General features: G+C 44.0%; 1 protein-coding gene across 5 annotated transcripts in view; it reads left to right on the top strand.

Moving 5' to 3' along the window:
* The window catches only part of RNFT2 (ring finger protein, transmembrane 2), a 253,869-nt gene that overhangs the window by 112,401 nt on the left and 120,520 nt on the right, over nucleotides 1–20,948 (top strand). For all 5 annotated transcript variants that reach the window (XM_069214511.1, XM_069214509.1, XM_069214512.1 and 2 more), the window contains one exon: nucleotides 4,631–5,130. In XM_069214511.1, coding sequence (XP_069070612.1) covers nucleotides 4,631–5,130 — 500 coding nt within the window. The remainder of the gene's footprint in view (nucleotides 1–4,630; nucleotides 5,131–20,948) is intronic.

Below are 20,948 nucleotides of genomic sequence, written 5' to 3'. Positions count from 1 at the left end.
AAGACGAACGTCGTTCGCGTATCCAATCTGCGCTCCATCGCGATCAGCATCAAATTGCACCTCAGTCTCCGTCTACAGTGACAATAGACTATCGTGAGCGCTTTGAGGTTTTGGGTGCTATTTGTACTTGAATCTTTAAAAAATCATATCACTGGTTTCCATTATTGGATATTTGTTTATTAAATTGAACTCAGTTTTTCTAATTCAGTTCGGGATTTTTATTGTTTTGCATTTTGACTTTATTACTGTTTTGATACTGCATAAATACTTTACATATTTCCCTAACTTAAGCCTGTGTGCTGTACGCCGTGGCTACCAGGGGGTGGAGCTTTGAGTTCTGAACAGATGTGAAGCAGCAACCTTCACTAAAGGTCCTAGGGGGTTCTCATAGATGAGCACAATAAACTCTCTGCCAGAATGTAAATGACGCCAGTACTGCTGATTAGCAGGTGAGCTTGGCTTGAGTGAGGAGAAGCAAAACTTTCAGAAAAAATGTAGAATAATTCATAGGAAAGGTTGGATGAGGGTATGCCTCGGAATAGCCGTAGGCAGCTATCACTTGAAATTTCTCTTGAAAATAAAGGCTAGATGATTAAAATGAGGGAGGACATGGTACTGTTGCTGGAGGACAGGAGCAGTGGCACTGGAGGTGCAGGAAAACTGATGGAAAAGAAAAGCAGCAACAGGACCGGGAGCCACAGGGAAATGTACTTGCACAGAGGGCCTCAGAACTGGATACAATGTCACAGTTGTGAAGCATAGGTGGTTGTGAAATGCTTCCTTTTATAGCCCCAGAATGTGACGTCTACGCAGTCCCTGTTGAAAGAATAGTCACAGCCCCACAGCAAATGTGATTGAGAAGTATGCCTTGCTAGTTTGATAAGAGAGCAAGACATTAATCTCTTGAGCCTATGCAGTACTTTTAATACTTATTCTAGATTGTTCTATAGCCGCAGAGGTATTTTTCTTATACCCCGATGGTACCAAGAACTCAATCAGCGTGCCAACTCAAATCAGTAAAAAGAGTTGCCCTGCACCCACCCCACAACCTACTGAGCAGTATTGGACTGAGATGTCAGGTAATGATCAACCCCTTGAGACATTACAAGGCTAGTTAGTGGAACCCCAAACTTTCTTTTGTTAAGGATAAACACACCCAAGAACATTAGAAAACGAGGAATGTATTTTAAAGAATCATTTAAAAACCAAAAACCTAATCTAGGGCACACAATATGAATAATAACCACAATAAATACAGATAAAAATGGCAGCAGCAAGGTTTATGGAAAGTGAGCAAGAGAAAGTACTCCTACATTATTGCTGCTAAAATGTATAGCAGTTCTATCCCATTGTGATATCTATAGGCAGTAAGCTAATTCTAGCACAACAAAAATAAAACATTTCGAGTTGCAGAGATGGTTCACACTTGCATACTGTAAGGAAATGCCTCCTTGGCATGGTTACCCCCTGACTTTTTGCCTTTGCTGATGCTAAGTTTTGATTTGAAGGTGTGCTGAGGCCTGCTAACCAGGCCCCAGCACCAGTGTTCTTTCCCTAACCTGTACTTTTGTTTCCACGTTTGGCACACCCTGGCATCCAGGTAAGTCCCTTGTAACTGGCACCCCTGGTACCGAGGGCCCTGATGCCAGGGAAGGTCTCTAAGGGCTGCAGCATATCTTATGCCACCCTGGGGACCCCTCACTCAGCACAGACTCACTGCTTGCCAGCTTGTGTGTGCTGGTGAGGACAAAACGAGTAAGTCGACATGGCACTCCCCTCAGGGTTCCATGCCAACTTCACACTGCCTATGCAGTATAGATAAGTCACCCCTCTAGTAGGCCTTACAGCCCTAAGGCAGGGTGCACTATACCATAGGTGAGGGCATAAGTGCATGAGCACTATGCCCCTACAGTGGCTAAGCAAAACCTTAGACATTGTAAGTGCAGGGTAGCCATAAGAGTATATGGTCTGGGAGTCTGTCATGCACGAACTCCACAGCACCATAATGGCTACACTGAAAACTGGGAAGTTTGGTATCAAACTTCTCAGCACAATAAATGCACACTGATGCCATTGTACATTTTATTGTAGCCTACACCCCAGAGGGCACCTTAGAGGTGCCCCCTGAAACCTTAACCGACTATCCGTGTAGGCTGACTGGTTTTAGCAGTCTGCCACACTAGAGACATGTTGCTGGCCACATGGGGAGAGTGCCTTTGTCACTCTGTGGCTAGTAACAAAGCCTGTACTGGGTGGAGGTGCTTCACACCTCCCCCTGCAGGAACTGTAACACCTGGCGGTGAGCCTCAAAGGCTCGCCCCCTTTGTTACAGCACCACAGGGCACTCCAGCTAGTGGAGTTGCCCGCCCCCTTCGGCCACTGCCCCACTTTTGGCGGCAAGGCCGGAGGAGATAATGAGAACAACAAGGAGGAGTCACTGGCCAGTCAGGACAGCCCCTAAGGCAACCTGAGCTGAGGTGACTCTGACTTTTAGAAATCCTCCATCTTGCAGATGGAGGATTCCCCCAATAGGGATAGGAATGTGACCCCCTCCCCTTGGGAGGAGGCACAAAGAGGGTGTACCCACCCTCAGGGCTTGTAGCCATTGGCTACTAACCCCCAGACCTAAACACGCCCTTAAATTTAGTATTTAAGGGCTCCCCAGAACCTAGGAACTCAGATTCCTGCAACCTAAGAAGAAGAGGACTGCTAAGCTGAAAAACCCTGCAGAGAAGACGGAGACACCAACTGCTTTGGCCCCAGCTCTACCGGCCTGTCTCCCCCTCTGCTAAAGACACTGCTCCAGCGACGCTTTCCCCAGGGACCAGTGACCTCTGAATCCTCAGAGGACTGCCCTGCTCTAGAAGGACCAAGAACTCCCTAGGACAGCGGCCCTGTTCACCAAAGACTGCAACTTTGAAACAAAGCAGCAACTTTGAAACAACTTGCGTTTCCCGCCGGAAGCGTGAGACTTGCTACTCTGCGTCCGACGCCCCCGGCTCGACTTGTGGAGAACAATCACTTCAGGGAGGACTCCCCGGCGACTGCGAGACCGTGAGTAGCCAGAGTTGCCCCCACAGCGACGCCTGCAGAGGGAATCCTGAGGCTCCCCCTGACCGCGACTGCCTGCTTCTCAGATCCCGACGCCTGGTAAAGACTCTGCACCCGCAGCCCCCAGGACCTGAAGGATCCGAACTCCAGTGCAGGAGTGACCCCCAGGAGGCCCTCTCCCTTGCCCAGGTGGTGGCTACCCCGAGGAGCCCCCCCCCCTTGCCTGCCTGCATCGCTGAAGAGACCCCTTGGTCTCCCATTGAAACCTATTGAAAACCTGACGCTTGTTTGCACACTGCACCCGGCCGCCCCCGTGCCGCTGAGGGTGTACTTTCTGTGTGGACTTGTGTCCCCCCCGGTGCCCTACAAAACCCCCCCTGGTCTGCCCTCCGAAAACGTGGGTACTTACCTGCTGGCAGACTGGAACCGGGGCACCCCCTTCTCCATTGAAGCCTATGCGTTTTGGGCACCACTTTGACCTCTACACCTGACCGGCCCTGAGCTGCTGGTGTGGTAACTTCGGGGTTGCTCTGAACCCCCAACGATGGGCTACCTTGGACCCAAACTTGAACCCCGTAGGTGGTTTACTTACCTGCAAAAACTAACAAACTCTTACTCCCCCTAGGAACTGTTGAAAATTGCAGTGTCTAGTTTTAAAATAGCTATATGTGATTTATGTGAAAAGTGTATATGCTATTTTGCTAATTCAAAGTTCCTAAAGTACCTACCTGCAATACCTTTCATTTAAAGTATTACATGTAAATCTTGAACCTGTAGTTCTTAAAATAAACTAAGAAAAGATATGTTTCTTTACAAAAACCTATTGGCCTGGAATTGTCTCCGAGTGTGTGTTCCTCATTTATTGCTTGTGTATGTACAACAAATGCTTAACACTACTCCTTTGATAAGCCTACTGCTCGACCACACTACCACAAAATAGAGCATTAGTATTATCTCTTTTTTCCACTATCTTACCTCTAAGGTGAACCCTTGGACTCTGTGCATACTATTCCTTACTTTGTAATAGTGCATACAGAGCCAACTTCCTACACATACCTATTTGAATACTGCACCTTGTGTTAGCTATAATAGCAAGGCCTGCTATTCTTGTCTCTTGAGGCCAGGTGCACTAATGCGTTCAGCTAGCAGGGAGGTGAAGGCATAAGTGCCTTATCAGTAGCTTTCTGTTAGAATTGGTGATATGGTTCTGCATGATTTGTCCATCTGTCATTTAGCATTGGGGGCTCCTCTCCAACTCTTCTGCCTTTTTGCTCAGGTTTTATAACATTATTACAGAAAGGCTCTGGGGACTTTATTTATTTTTGGATTGAGTTATGCTACCAGAAGCTTTATTTTTGGATAGTCCTCCATTTTCAGGGTTCAGTGATGAGACATCGGGAACAAAGCAACTTTATTGCTTTCCAGAGACCTGTTTTGATCAATGCCATCTCACCGTATCTCACTGGGTTACATCTGTTCCTGGTGCACTGGATGCCATTCGGCCATGCTTCATTTGATCACTTTTCCAAAATTTTAACACATTGTAATTGCTTCTGTGATTTTTTTTTTTTTGGGTTAGGAGCAGAAGTCAGACTCTCAGCTCAGAAACCAGCTTGGAGGAGAGTGGGGTCTTTGAAGGCTTGGCATCCTGTCCATCATCACACCAGCAGCTATTCTCTGGACTCCAGTCAGGTGCCATCACTGTACAGTCAGCTCTTGTTTTGGGGTCCTCAACTGGTGCTGGTGAAGTTTTCATTCAGATGCCTCCCCCAAGAGATGAAGGAACCCTCCGTTTAGATGGAGGCCCCTACCACCATCACCACCATCACCACCACCGGCCACAGCTGCAGCAGCCACCAGCTCTGCCACAGCAGCCGCAGCACTACCACCAGGGTCATCAGCGCTCGTCTCTCTTACATGTGGCTACAGACCGCCATGGACCCACAGATGAGGGTAGCGACGAGCCTGGCACTCCAGCACCTGCCCTCTCAGAACTGAGAGCAGTTATCTCCTGGCTGCAGAAAGGGCTCCCGTTCATCCTTATCCTACTGGCAAAGCTCTGCTTCCAGCACAAACTTGGTGAGTCCATTGCAGACATGTTGTGCATACTATTACTGGCAGGCCATGGGTCCTGCTTTGAGCAGGTGAGGAGGTACAGTGCCCTTGCAGAGTTTGGCATCCAATGCCGCAGAGATTGATTGATGTAATGGATTATGTCTTCATCAAATTGTATCACAGTTGATAAAATGGTGTTCCTTGGTTGTGAATGTCTCTCGGAAAGAGGGAGAGGGGGGGCTCATGGTTCCTTTATATTACATGTTGACATAATATGATTCACATGTTGATGTGTAAATATTACCTGCTTAGAGAATAACACGTCATTGTAATGCCTTACTTCCCTCCTCTCTGTCTTGCATATCCTTTCTCGTGCAGTCTCTTTTCTATCCGTTTCTATCAGATTGTGTTTTATTCCTGTTAAGAGTCCAGCATGACCACACCTTGTAGATTTTCGTAGGTCCTAAGGAAGTGCAAGTATTCTAACTTATCATTTGGAGTGGGGAAAACAGATTGTGTCCTGTTAAACTCCTATGACTTTAACCAGGGGGGGTGTGTAGTAGTTGCGTAATTTTACATGTCTGAAACGGAGAGCACATGCAAAAAATCTGAACTAGCTTTTCCCATGATTTTGTTAGTAACTATTTTAGTACAGACTATGGGGGTGATTATGAACATGGCGGCAATCCCCTCTGTGTTCATGCTGGCGGTCTTATCACAGACCACCAGCCCCCATAGACCCTTCCAGCCGAATAATAAACATTCTGCTGGGCCGGGGCATTGCTGCCAGGTCCACATGGAGCCGTCGTCAATGCTGATGTGCAGCTGGTGCAGCAGCACCCGTTGCATAGATCACTGCCCGTAAATCGGGCAGTGAGCTGCGCTACAGGGCACTGCATGGGGGCCCCTGCACTGCCCATGCCAGAGGCCCGGAGCACCCCTTCCGCCAAGGAATGGCTGACAGAACAAGGGTTCATTATCTGCAGGGCAGCTCTGCTTGCAGCGCTGCCCTGTCGGATGCAGAATTCGGCCATCGTCAGGCCGCCTGTCGGCGGTAGCCTGGCGGTGGTGGAAGGTTGCCTGTGACAGTCCCCACTGCCTTCATTATGTGGCGGTCGAGACCGCAATGCCGGTGGCGGTAAATTCTGCCGCCACCGGCATGGCGGTCCCGACCGCCAAGTTCATAATGAGGGCCTATATGCAAAAACATTACATCTAAAATTAAAAGCAGTGTGCCGAATATAAATGAACAAATAGTAAATAATATAAATGCAGACAGCATATTATATTATCTGAGTTCCCTTCTTGCTAAATATTGGCTAATCTTTAACACTAAAAAGGGCTCCTATCTTGAGAGGGCATTACATTTGTCCCATACCTGAAAGGCATAAGGCAGACAGCCAGGCACCTGCAAGGTGTTTACTAAAATAAAAATGACATTTATAAAAAGGGTGTTTATAAAAATCCAGTGTGTTCAGTCAGTAACCTTCATGAAGAAAGAACAAGTTTCCTAGAAATTGAAAATACTTGTCTTTTCCAGTGAGAGCTGAAATCGCTGATTTTATAGTGATTCTCTCAACAATCACCAGAAACTGCCCTGTGAATAGCGATGTAGCATGAGAGAATAGTCATGGGGATAATTCTACTGTATTAATCGTGCAATTAAACTAGTACAAGTTCTGTATCAAAACACTTATTGTTCTTTGACTATATGGACATACAAAGTAAAGGTACACTTTGAGAGCTAAGAATACTTACAATACATTGCCATACAATGATAAATATAAATGCACACATGTAACCCACAGTTGCAAGTAATGAAACGAAATATGATGCTTGTAAGCATAGGGCACTATAAGTTGGACACACACTCAATGTAAAACCCTCAACAAACGTTGCAGTACAAGTCAGATGTCCCTGTTCTGCCAGGCAGCCCAGTGGAGCCACCCGGTAGAACTGGCAACGAGCAGACGCTCTGGGGATTCACCAGAACTAAGGGCTCTCGAGGCACCTGGGTAATTCTAAGGTTTTCCTTTGCAGGATTCAGTAAGCACTCGTCAACATAAGGAAAATCTCAGGGATTCTTGTATTGTAGTTGTGTAAACTATGACTTGGTTCAAGGCACCAGCGCTGAATGAAAAAGACAGGCTATTGTAGCCCCACAGAGCCCTATCTAATATATTGTTGCAGAAACCAACCCTTTAATTGCATGGACAAATGGCACAAAGGGAAAAACACTTTTAACTAAAAGCATGTATTCCAAGAGGGCAGACCTATTTCTCAGCACATCTAAAACAACCACACACAATATCCTAAACACAGAAAATAGGCACGTTGTCAACAACGAAAATAAAATGAACATAGTTAAAATGCCATTTAAAACCTTCCACCATAAATCCTTCTTCTTTGTGCTGCACGAGGAAAGCATGGAAAGCAGAGCTTGCAGCCTAGACTTTCTTAGGGAGAAGCAACACACTGCATACCCTTTTAACAGTGAAAGCTGTAGTTATCAGTGAGGGGTGAAGGCAGTGTACCCTGTAAATGGAAAACACATGCCTTGGCAGCGTCTTTTCGCCTGGACTCAGCTCGCTCGTTATCTATATCAAGTACGAAGAAGCATCTCCTTAGTTTTCTGGCTGTAGTCAGGACCATCTCCGGCAGTATCTTCTGTGATAATCTGGGTAAAGTACGTCTCCTGACAAGTGATAAGAGGCAGTCCTTATCTAATCTAAAACTGATCAGAAATTTACATTTCTGAGAAGTTTAGGAATGGCTGACTCAGGCATACCCTTATGAACATACAAGGTAAATGGACGTCTATTTAGAGTACACTATTTTAGCTATATGCCTGTTTAGTCCTATCTGACTTTGACATTGTGACAACTAGACACTTGTACCAGACTGATATCACATCAGGTGTTGTATCTATGTAATTATCTGAATGACGACACTTTCACATTTCTTGGAAAAATAAGGTCAGACGACATCTGCGTCAATGGCAGACACGGCAGTGATTCTTCATAAACTGAGAAAAATGGTGGCTCCCATTATCCATGATTGAGAAAATGGTGACTCCCATTACCTTACATGGAGTCAGGCGTACTTAAAATGAAGTTGGACCTTAGGGAATTTACACAACTGGGACCATGCATATTGGCACTGGATTTCCATTTTGCTTGGGGATGCTACAGTGATGCTGTTACCCGCATCATAGTGCCTTGTGCTTGGTGACAGGAGCTCACACCCCATACCAGGTCTCAGGGAATTCCTTCTGCCCCTGTGGAGGGAGAGATGGGACTGTGGGGATACCACCAGCTCAGGGCCGGTAAGCTCCAGCGCCACTCAATACCTATGCTTATGTACTGTCAAGGAAAAATCAAGTGAATATGCATGTTTTTACAACATCACATGCACATAGACCTTAGCTATAGAGTGCATTGTATTATTGTACCATTGTATACAGATCATATTTCCGTTTTTGTTAAAAACCCTAAATTGAATTTGATACCCATACTCAGTCAATTGGAGCAAATCCAACATATCTCCATAACAAAAACTACTAGATCATGCCCCCAGAGTAACCATATGACTGGTGTATAACCTCAGTGAACTACTTTTTTATATATATATATGTTCAATCAGTTTTTGAAGAGTTGCTAAAGAAATGTTACAGCAAAGCACTTGCCAACTAAACTGATCAAATGGATCGTTAGAAAGATTGCCCTAAAAAGATGGTTGTTATGCCTGAATTCATATACTTCATTAATAATATTCCCAGAACACCCAACCAGGTATTTATTTCATTCACTTAAATAACTGGCACTTTATCGCTCCCAACAGAACACCCTCAAATCCCCCTCACCCTGCTAAAGACACTCCATTTTGCTTGCCCTATGCCAGCTTCATACCTATAAAGTTATCCTACATGTTCAGAGCGGCAGAGGCTAACCAACTGGCAATGTTTGCATACAACCCAACATTTTTACATTTTGTTGTCCAGGATATGCCCTACTCTCACAAATCTATCATGCGCTCAAGTCATAGATGTACACCATACAAGCACCAACATCATAACTGACTTTGCTCTTACTGGAGTGTTCTACATGTACGTTTCACTTTAGCATACTATCTATGGTTTAAATTATCCTAAAGACCTGAAAACAACTTCTGAGCATTGACCGGAACCCCAGTATCATTTTCAATGTAACTCATTTTTCACATTTCTTTTCTTCATTCTCATTCAGTTAAGAACCCAGCTGTTCATTAATTTGCTACCCTGTTTTATTTTACTTGAACATTGGTCCTGAGACAGCGAGTTGCATGCTTGATGGTGTGTTGGAAGGATCTGTATCTTTTTTAGGTCGCAGCTTACCAGACAGTGCAGCTGGTATGCTTAAGATATCTTGGGGACTTTCAGAAAGTTGACCTAGGAATGGATTCCACCAGCGGCGGCTACTTCACTATGGCGGTGGAGCGTCGTCCCTCCACCCTGTAAGCCCCATACCCTGCGAGCAGCAGCAGCTGCAAAACTTTAACAGCGTTGTTAAAGGGGCAGGACCAAAGGGGATGACTGGGATGAGGGGAGTGTACTGTGCACTCCCCTCAGTTTGCATGTGTGTTTGGCCGGCAGCCTCGGGCCGGCCAATCACGCATGCGCACTGTGCTCTCTCCAGCCCTGCACTGTGTTCCTAGGCTGCAGGGAGCAGGCTCAGGCTTCCAGTCTGCCTGGGAGTGCCCTTGTTGGGTGCTCCAACCAATCCTAACGCTGCTTTGAGCAGTGTCAGGATTGGCCACAGGGCACGCTTGGGAGCCTGCACCTGCCTGCAGCGACCAGAAAAGAGGAGCGCGCTGGAGCAGGTAAGTGGTTTTTTTTTCGTTTTTTTTTTTTTAATGTATTTTTTTAATTTAATTTTTTTTTTCCCAGCCCCTTTAACATGCAGCGAGACACAACTGCATACCGCTTGTTGATTACCGTTGGCTTTGTGGTTTGTGACTCGCGCTTTCTGGCTTTCCATTTGCTGGCTTTATTTGCTTTATGCTGTCAGGTTCAGTTCACCCCTCCTGTCGCCTAAGCCGCGTTTTCAGGATCCTACATATGCGTGGGTAAGGCAGAGAAAAAGGCCGTTGTTGTTCGGGCCAGCATGGTTACGCTTGCGTTGCTCGCTTAATTGTTGTTCCAGACATTTTGTGCGCTCAGGTAGTGATGTCAGCACAGTTCATTCCATTCTTTCTCTAAGTTGATAGCTGGTTAGTAAAAGGGCCTCCCTCAGTTAATAATAGTTCTCAGAGCCATCATTAAGCTGTGCATTGGTATTATTTTTGCAGAATGAATCTTATTATAAATGTACATTCTGTGCATTTTTTCGACCTCTTATTCGTGGGTTGAAGTAACATCTTATTTCTTTATGCATAATAGCCAGAGTGGTGCCTCAAATAACCCTAGAACATCAACCAGGAAACCACAGCTTTTCACCCTATAGCAACTTTAAATCGTGTATTCTGCCCTCAAAATGTAATCCACAAGTAGCATCCAGAAAAATAGAAAACATGGAGGTCATCAACTGACGTTAAACTTCAAGATTTGGTACATAGTCATTGGAGATTGAGATAAAAACACCAAAAAGTACCTTTTACTTTTCTCTTCCTGAATGGTAAAATAACCTCTAAATTTTGGCGAAAGTGGCATGGAAGGTGTGTGGTTTATATTTCAAAGGACCACGATGACTCTTGGTGTCAGACTTGCGTGTGTGTTAAACTCCATACTCCAAAAACATGAAGCGAGCATTTCTGGCTGACTATGCCTTGAAATTCAGCCTATCATCGAACTCTGGCCATTTTTCCAAAACTGCACATTATGAATGACTGTGCATTCGACTGAGGGGTAAATAGTGTTTTTGAAATACACATCCAAGTGATCCGCCCATCTTCAAAAAGAATGCTGTTGGTCTGTATTGCTGTTCTCGAGTTCCACACTTCCAGGACATACCTTCCCCGTTGTGCTGGGCATGATGGCTGCCTTTGTGTTCTTGGCACTCTCTGCATGGCAGTGATTTACAGCTTTGTAGGATTATGCTGCAAGACTGGGAAGCTAATCTCCCAGTGCTGATAAGGAGCAAAGATCATGCTTAACCTCTTAGCTGCTGGGCCTTCCCCCCCCCCCCCCCCAGTGCTGACCCCTTTTTTGGCTATTTGGGGTGGTTCGCGCTTAGGCCTTCATAACTTTTTGTCCACATAAGCTATCCACGCCAAATTTGCGTCCTTTTTTTCCAACATCCTATGGATTCTAATGGTACCAGAGATTGTGGTTTTCCCTGGAGGAGACCAAGAAATTAGACAAAATACAGTGAAAGTTTGGTTTTTTCCAAAAAAATGGGAAAAAAGGGCTGCCGAAGAAGGCTTGTGGTTTTTCCCCTGAAAATGCCATCAACAAAGGGTTTCTGGTGCTGAAATCACCATCTTCCTGCCTTTCAGGTTCGGGCAGACTTGAATCAGAAAACCACTTTTTTCAACACAAATTTGGCATTTTACTGGGACATACCCCATTTTTACTATTTTTGGTGCTTTCAGCCTCCTTCCAGTTTGTGAGAGGAATGGGTGTGAAACCAATGCTGGATCCCGGAAAGCTAAACATTTCTGAAAACTAGACAAAATTCTGAATTCAGCAAGGGGTCATTTGTGTAGATCCTACAAGGTTTTCCTACAGAAAATAACAGCTGAAATAAAAAAATATTGAAATTGAGCTGAAAACAACAGCCATTTTTCTTTATGTTTTACTCTGTAACTTTTTCCTGCGATGTCATATTTTTTAAAGCAATATACCGTTATGTCTGCTGGACTCTTCTGGTTGCGGGGATATAAAGGGCTGCTTCCTGCTCCGATGGGGAAATCAACTTTGTTACGTCACAAAGGGGTGGGTGGGGGGCAGGGGGAGACACGGAAGAGCTTCCGTGTCTCCCTGGGGCAAACAAATAAATAAATACATTTATTAACCCCCTCCCTGGTGTCGGCCACTGGTCATGATCCGCACCAGGGAGGTAGTGCAGGCGTCGGCCAGTGGCCGACGCCCGCATTGAAGGGGTTAAGGGAAGGAATTTTACATAACAATTGCAACTCACCTTCTTGACAGGCCAATCATTCACTGGGAGCAGGACTCAGACATATGGATGTTCTTGGTGTCCAAGGCCGGCAGGCGAAAGTGGAGTAGCAGCCTACGACTACTGATCACTCTCACACTAAAGCCATTTTTTGGCTTTAAAATTGTGAGTCTTCCCACTGAATCGCGTGTTGTGGTATGTGTGAGTCACTAGTGAATACAGACCTTTTATGGATACAAACGTCTTCAATGAGGTGGAACTGTTGTGGCCTTTTGCTATCTGATGCATTCTCCCCACTATCTTAATGTGGCCTGTGAGTGAGGTCTTTGTACGTTGGAATGTTGACAGTGTTTGTGCTTGGATGAGTGGACAGTTGGAGTAAGAAGGGCTGAGGGCAGGATGCTGCTCCTGTTGAGGCTTTATCTGTAATCTACAACTAAGCTAATAAACCTACATCTTATAACTTCAGAGTATCCATCATTGATTACAACTCTGGTGACGAGGATGGGATGTAGGATGCTAAAACACAGTTAATCAATACATTCCACAAATTCACAATACAAGTGTACAAATAACTCAAAACTTCCCTGCTCACCCAACAGAAAGCACTAACTACTTGTTCCACTACACATCATGCGCCCGTTGCCTTCCACAACTCAACAGGACTAATTTTGTGTTTTCCTTCCATCGGGTTTCATGAGGAAATGAAACCATGTTTTTTAATTGTATTTACCCGTAGGGGAAGGTGTGGTGCGTGTGCTGTGGTTCTCAGGATGTACAGTGCTATTGAAAAACATGCAAATATTATTGTTTCTTTCTACTGTTTTGCTTGCTATCTCAGAAAGCCTCCACAATATTCTTTAAAAACCCTACATAAAAACTGCCCTTGATGTAAAACATTTTTCTTTTGAATGTCCTTCCTTCCTTTCCGTCCACTGTATGTCTACTCTCTCTCTCTCTCTCTCTCTCTCTCTCTCTCTCTCTCTCTCTCTCTCTCTCTGAGCACTACTCTGTCACATGCATGTTTTCCTTAATCAATATTATTTTATCTCTGAAAATTGCCCACACCTCATTTCAAAGATCACAATCTCTCTTTTAAAATCATGCCACTGCAGCCTGACAATACTGAATTGTTAGGAAATTACCATCTTTTGCATGGTATTCCCCCAGATTTTCTGTCTTCTGTAGCTGCCCTGTGTTTTTTTTGGCCCTAGGACTCTGTGCACTTTAGTCCTGCTAAGACTGGTTAAGTGATGTACTCTTCCTTTTAAATATGATACAATTGTCATATAGCTAATGGCACATTTAGTTTATTTGTAGGTCCCTAGTATATGTACATCATGTACTTGGGCCTCTAAATGAAATGCTACAAGGGGACTGCAGCACTAATTGAGCCACCCACTGAAGTAGCACTACAAAACATGTCTCTGGGTCTGCCATTGCAACCTGTGTGTGCAGTTATAAGCTGCAATTCCGACTGGGAAAAATCGGTGCTTAATTTGAGCTGGTGGTTTCTGGTAGGGGGCATCGCACTTATTTTTGAGGTTCGGCACTTATTTTTCTGCACCAGACGTTTACTGCGAGCAAAAGACACAGATGGAAAACGCAGAGGAAAAGAAAAAAGAAAAAACGTCACAAAGGGAGAAGGCAGAAAGCTGCAAGAGTGAGCTCAAGGGGAGGGAGTGGCTGTAAATAGATTAAAAAGGACTGAGGTAGCTTTAGGATTACTCTGCCTAAGTATTCTGTGCTCACACATTTAATTAGAGCACCTGCGTTTTTCAAAGGAGAGCTTTGGGCACCGGCATGTTTTTATTTCCAATTTAAGCACTGGGAAAAATAAATCTTTTTCCAGGCCTAAACCTTCATATATTTTTTTTTTTACTTAAAAGTCACCCTCAAGGTAAGCACTACAGGTTAATAAGGTGGGGTACAGGTTAGTTGAAAATTAGGACATGTATATGTCATGTTTTACATGTCCTGGCAGTGAAACATATCCAGAATCGTTTTTCACTGTGGCTAGGCTGGCCTCCCATTGACTAACACTGGTTTACACCATTACAATTAATAAGGGATAAATTAGGTTGGGAGCAGCTAGAAAAATATTTCAAAGACCATTTTATACTAATTTTAAATAGGACACCCTACACTTTTTTTAATCTAGGATCCCACCCAATAACCAAAGAGCTCCATTGACTACCAAGTTTGAGCTGTTTCAGGCACACTATGTATCTGAACAAGGACGCTATAATGAAGCATGCCACTTGGAATTCCAGTGAATGAGAGTCCTTTTTATGCCCTAGAGTAATCCCATTGGGCTGGTAGGGAGAGATGGGCTAAGTACGATAGGGGTTCTCTCCTGTTGTTTTTGTATAGAAGTAAAATATTTGCCTAAGATCACACAATTTAAGTGAGGAAGTCACAATTTTTCCAGGTTTTCTCATTTTACTCTGTACAAATCAGCCAGGGAATGAATATGCATTTGCTTTATGTGAAGACTTTGTTTTACTACGTTTTCTGCAGTTTTTATATAACGTAAACTTGATCCAAATGTATTGGAGCACTTTGCATTAGCACCACTTACATTACACAAGGTCACATTCCTTATTTATAGGCATGGGAAGATTAAGTGGTTTGCCCAGAATCATAGGATGTTGAGCTGCTGCAGAGACTCAAACCTGGCTCCCCAGTTCCAAAGTCTCCATCCCTGGCCCTAATGCCACATCCTCTGTATAGGGAGGAGGCAAGCAGAAGCCATGTGAAAGTTTGGCTCATTATGGGCTTGAGATTCCAAAAGGACCTTCAGGTAGCCAGGCTTCAGGCTTGAGCTTGGCTCACGCTTTCGGTGGCTCGCCCACCTCTATAATGCCTAAAAAGTCTGTGATATTAGCATATTGTATCCTGCCTTTCGTTCCCTTTATTATGGACCTTTTTTTATTTTTATTTATTTTTTTAGCTATTGTGTCTGATTAACCTTTGATCTGTACTTATTTAACACAGTGTACTACTCAGTTTACGTAATTGTACAAAAACCTGTATCTGGCTTTAAAGGGGATTGAGAAAAAGAAATTAATCTAATCAGTGGCTTACATGCACTATGTATGACTGGGAAGCATGGGTTCACATCCTGTAATCCCTGCATGAGTAAATTGTGTGTTCTAAATGAAATCAATTTACTTCATGTGTCATATAGTTGATAGTGACATTTGAGATCACTTACAAGTAATTCAGTTTAAGATGGACTGTGTACAAAAAGCTCACTTGTATGTTTTATTAGCCTGTAATGTTCCACCATCCTTAACAATAATACTGGTCATGATGAAAGGACACCAAACAAGTTGTTTACTTAAGTCACTGCTGGTGTTGTCAAGAGGGAGGGTTATTATTTTTTTTAAGTTCATGTTAAGAAACTTTCATAAATGTCAGTGCAGTGCAATTTGTGATCCAATGTACTGAATTGCAATACTACCATATGTTTATGATTTTTAAAATATTTTATTGTTGTATGCCAAAAGAGTTTACATAGCATGACCCTAGCCAGCTATGTGGTAATAGATTCCATCATGCATTTACAGAACAATGCTGGGCTATTTATGAAGCATTAGCACACAACATTTAAATGTTTCTATGTAACAAACTGACCCATAATAAACTGTCCCTCCCCACTCCCATGAACAGTTGTTGCTGGTTTAATTATGAGCGTAGTGAAGCAGAGCAATGATCTCTATGGTGCTTAGAAGAAAGTGTTCTAGTGGGGAAGTTATCACCGTGTGTCGGAGATAAGCACCCTTAGACCACCTCCTTGTGCAATTGTGGCGAGAACCGCTAGTGCATAGAACCCAAGAGTGTATGTGTCAGGGGTGGAATTGGAGGGGGGGGGGGAATATCATCCTTAGTGCAGTTATATGGAATAAAATATTTTTTCAAACTGGCTCATTCCTCCCTGCTCTCAGATCGAAAGGAAGAGAGTGAGACCTTGGTCAAACTTATAATAGTCAGAGGAAGTGATTTTTTTCCAGTGCAGTGTAATAATGTGTTTGTCAAGAAGAGCCAGGTCGAGGAACTTGGTGGAAAGTTTCTCAAACTTAGGGCGGGGGAATACACCCAACAGGATCACTTCAGGGGAAATTCAGTAGTAAAACTGTAAAAAATAAAATAAAAAAAAAATTGTAAACTTCGCACTTGTATAGCACACTACTCAGCTGTTAGGGTCTCAAGGCGCTGTATGCATACCGCTATGGAACCCCTCCTGGCTTTTCCCTGTGAGGTGCCCACTCCTGGGCACCCCCATGGTGAAGCCAGGCATCCAAGCCCTGTCGGGCCATTGTGGAGATTAAGCAAGCTATTGCCCAGAATTACAGAGTGGGACCCATTAATTAAATTATGCACCGAAGCGAGAATTATCTTGTCCAAGGGAATTGAGCCCAAGACCTGGCAAGGTGGGACTTGAACACTGGTCCCGGGCCAGATCTCTGCATCAGGGTCTGCGCTCTAGCCATTGTGCCACACTTCTCCACTACACGGACCATTGTAGTTGACAGCACATTGAGATCTCTCTACCAGTATGAAAGAAGTGTGAGGCATGACCATAGCGTATGAAACAAATCAGCATCTATTTGCATATAATGAGGACATGCAGCTTCTGCTCCGGGGTGAATTCGGGAATATGTAAGGTAGGCTCAGTTCAGAAAACTAAAATGAATACACTTAAAACGGGATATGCCAGGTAATTTGTGGTACCTAGTTGGCATCATGCAAAAGCTTGGCATTGTAGGTCTCCCAATTAGTATGAAGGGAAGCCTTGAAGTTGTCCCTATATTGCAGGAATGCTCTGTACCACCATCTTATCAGTTGCTGCTAGTCCCTGTAGTATAGGGTGTCTGGCACATAAGGGATTGGTGCTACGTGGCATTTAATGATTGTTTAAGGTGTTCGTTAGAAAGGAATTGACTTGGGTGAAGACTATGGTTTGCCATGACCATTTGCAAATCTAGTAGAGTTCTGTCAGCAAATCCCCCAGTTTTGAGAGGCCTGCAGCATGCCACTGATGGAGACACAGAGATCATAGTGAATAAATAGTGGTGTGTGGAAAATAGTAAATAAATGCACTGATAAAAGTAGTTTGGTATAGCCGCACCTTGGATGTATCTGTAAATCTGTTCTTTTTTCTAGGGTTTTAGTCCTGAATTTTGACCCTTTGTCCTGAATTTTTTACAGTCCAATGAAGAATTTTCCTCCATGCCAGGTGGTCACCCGAAATACCTCTTTGTCCATGATTCACTTTTATTCTTAAAACCACATGACTATGATCCCGATTGTTCCAAGGTGTCCCCATTCAGTTTGGATCGCGCTAGTGTTGTAGGGTCTATTTTAGAGTGACCAGGTGTCCCGAATTTGCCGGGACAATCCCGAGTTTTTCATGAACTGTCCCGTCAGATTTCGGGAAATTTACCTCATGTCCCTGTTTATAGAGCAGGTCGACTGAAAACAGTGGGACATGCATTTATATATTTTCCAAAGCAGGGATAGTTAGCAGCTGTTGAAAGGAAGCAATTGAATTAACAGGCATGATACTAACTTTAAAAAATGTATTTTACTTATGTTCTTAGTACCTCTTCTGTAATTATATGCTGACGAGTGCTGTCATTCTGTGCTCTTGGCTGGAGTAAAATTGTAGTCCTTGGTCTATTTTTGTGAAATGCCAGGTTTTTGGCTTTAAAATTTTGGACACCCGAGTCTATTTGAGGTTGCACGCCTCAACTGTCAGTTATTTACAAACATTTTAAATGTACTCTTAACTGAACCACTAGGTGGCAGACTAATGCAACGCCAGTGCAAATTTTTTTAAACTACTACCACGTTGCTATTTGAATGTCACTGTATAGAAATGTCACTTTATTTGAAGTCTTGAAGCATCTACATAAAAAGTAAAACAAAAAAGTGAAATATTAGCTTCGGTTTTCCACGCACATTTCGTGTCGGCCTTCCGGAAACATACTGTGCCCGTTTTTTCCTGCTTCCTCTTCAGCAGTGCACGTCCTGAAGAGTGAACGTGCTCATTGAACTTTTTAATACAACACACACACACACACAGAGCATTTTGGCTAGTATCCTTCCCTAAACATAAAATACTTCCAAACGTAGGGTGACCAGATTTGTAAACTGAAAAAACGGGATATTTAGCAAAAATGAAAGAAGGACTACAATTTTATATCAACCGAGCGCACAGAATGATAGCCCTCATCAACCTAGAGTCGCAGGAGAAGCACTAAATAATAAATATTTTTTTAATACAATAAGTTACGTTTTAATTAAATTGCATCGTATAATAGCTGCTAACTAGCCATTGTAACACACAAAAACATGACTCCCTCTGTTTTCAGTCGACTCGCTCCAAAAACCGAGACGCGCCAAATTTGCCCAGACAGCAAAACCGGGACGGCTGGACACCCAATCGAAAAGCCATCTCTTCCTGGTGCGAGACATCCATCCACTCTGTTGGGCCAGGCTTTGACTTGTTGTTTTTATTAAAATCAATCCATGTTGCTGTGTGAGCTCAAGCAGATTGCGCTGCAGACAGTAATGTTTGCATTTGGATTTAACCCCTTCGCTGCCAGGCCTTTTCCCCCTCCTGTGCTGAGCCATTTTTTAGCTATTTGGGGCAGTTCGCGCTTAGGCCCTCATAATGTTTTGTTCACATAAGCTACCCACACCAAATTTGCGTCCTTTTTTTCCAACATCCTAGGGATTCTAGAGGTACCCAGACTTTGTGTGTTCCCCAGAAGGAGGCCAAGAAATAACAGTGAAATTTTTGTTTTTTTCAAAAAAAAATTGAAAAAGGGGCTGCAGAAGAAGGCTTGTGTTTTTTTCCCTGAAAATGGCATCAACAAAGAGTTTGCGGTGCTAAAATCACCAGCTTCCCAGCTTTCAGGAACAGGCAGACTTGAATCAGAAAACCCAATTTTTCAACACAATTTTGGCATTTTACTGGGACATACCCCATTTTTACGATTTTTTTGTGCTTTCAGCCTCCTTCCACTCAGTGACAGAAATGGGCATGAAACCAATGCTGGATCCCAGAAACAGCAACATTTCTGAAAAGTAGACACAATTCTGAATTCAGCAAGGGGTCATTTGTGTAGATCCTACAAGGGTTTCCTACAGAAAATAACAACTGAAAAAGAAAAATATTGAAATTGAGGTGAAAAAAACATACATTTTTCTCTACGTTTTACTCTGTAACTTTTTCCTGCAATGTCAGATTTTCGAAAGCAATATACCGTTATGTCTGCTGGACTCCTCTGGTTGTGGGGATATATAGGGCTTGTAGGTTCATCAAGAACCCTAGGTACCCAGAGGCAATAAATGAGCTGCACCTGCAGTGCGTTTTCATTCTATACCGGGTATATAGCAATTCATTTGCTGAAATATAAAGAGTGAAAAATAGCTATTGAGAAAACCTTTGTATTTCCAAAAAAGGGCACAAGATAAGGTGTTGAGGAGCAGTGGTTTGCACATCTCTGAATTCCAGGGTGACCATACTAGCATGTGAATTACAGGGCATTTCTCAAATAGATGTCTTTTTTTACACACTCTCTTATATTTGGAAGGAAAGAATGTAGAGAAAGACAAGGGGCAATAACACTTGTTTTGCTAATCTATGTTCCCCCAAGTCTCCCGATAAAAATGATACCTCACTTGTGTGGGTAGGCCTAGCGCCCATGACAGGAAATGCCCCAAAATACAGCGTGGACACATCACATTTTTTGAAAGAAAACAGAGGTGTTTTTTGCAAAGTGCCTACCTGTAGATTTTGGCCTCTAGCTCAGCCAGCACCAAGGGAAACCTACCAAACCTGTGCATTTTTGAAAACTAGAGACCTAGGGGAATCCAAGATGGGGTGACTTGTGGGGCTCTGACCAGGTTCTGTTACCCAGAATCCTTTGCAAACCTCAAAATTTGGCTAAAAAAACACGTTTTCCTCACATTTCGGTGACAGAAAGTTCTGGAATCTGAGAGGAGCCACAAATTTCCTTCCACCCAGCGTTCCCCCAAGTCTCCTGATAAAAATGATACCTCACTTGTTTGGGTAGGCCTAGCGCCCGCAACAGGAAATGGCCCAAAACACAACTTGGACACATCACATTTTTTCATAGAAAACAGTGCCAACCTGTGGATTTTGGCCTCTAGCTCAGCCGGCCCCAGGGGGGGGGCAGAAATGGCCTAAAATAAATTTGTCCCCACTCCCCCCAAAGCCCCCCCCCCCTCCCCCCGGGAGCGATCCTTGCCTATGGGGTCGCTCCCCCTGCGTGATATTGGCACCAAAAAAAAAATCCCCGGTGCCTAGTGGTTTCTGCCAGGAAATGGCCCAAAACACAACGTGGACACATCAAATTTTTTCATAGAAAACCGTGCCAACCTGTGGATTTTGGCCTCTAGCTCAGCCGGCTCCAAGGGGGGCAGAAATGGTCTAAATACAATTTGCCCCCCAGGGGAGCGACCCCTGCCTAATGGGTCGCTCCCCATCTCTAAAAAAACAAACAAACAAAAACAAAAACACTAAAAAACAATTTGCCCTGGCGCCTAGAGGTTTCTGCCCCCCGGGGGCAGATCGGCCTAATACCAATAGGCCGATCTGCCCTCAGGGGGGCAGAAATGGGCTAAAATAAATTTACCCCCCCCCCGGGGAGCGACCCTTGCCTACAGGGTCGCTCCCCTTGCGTGACATTGGCACCAAAAAAAAAATCCCCA

This window comes from Pleurodeles waltl, chromosome 11 (assembly GCF_031143425.1).
Source record: "Pleurodeles waltl isolate 20211129_DDA chromosome 11, aPleWal1.hap1.20221129, whole genome shotgun sequence".
In the NCBI taxonomy this organism is placed as follows: Eukaryota; Metazoa; Chordata; class Amphibia; order Caudata; family Salamandridae; genus Pleurodeles; species Pleurodeles waltl.
This window is presented reverse-complemented; position numbering and strand designations above follow the sequence as displayed.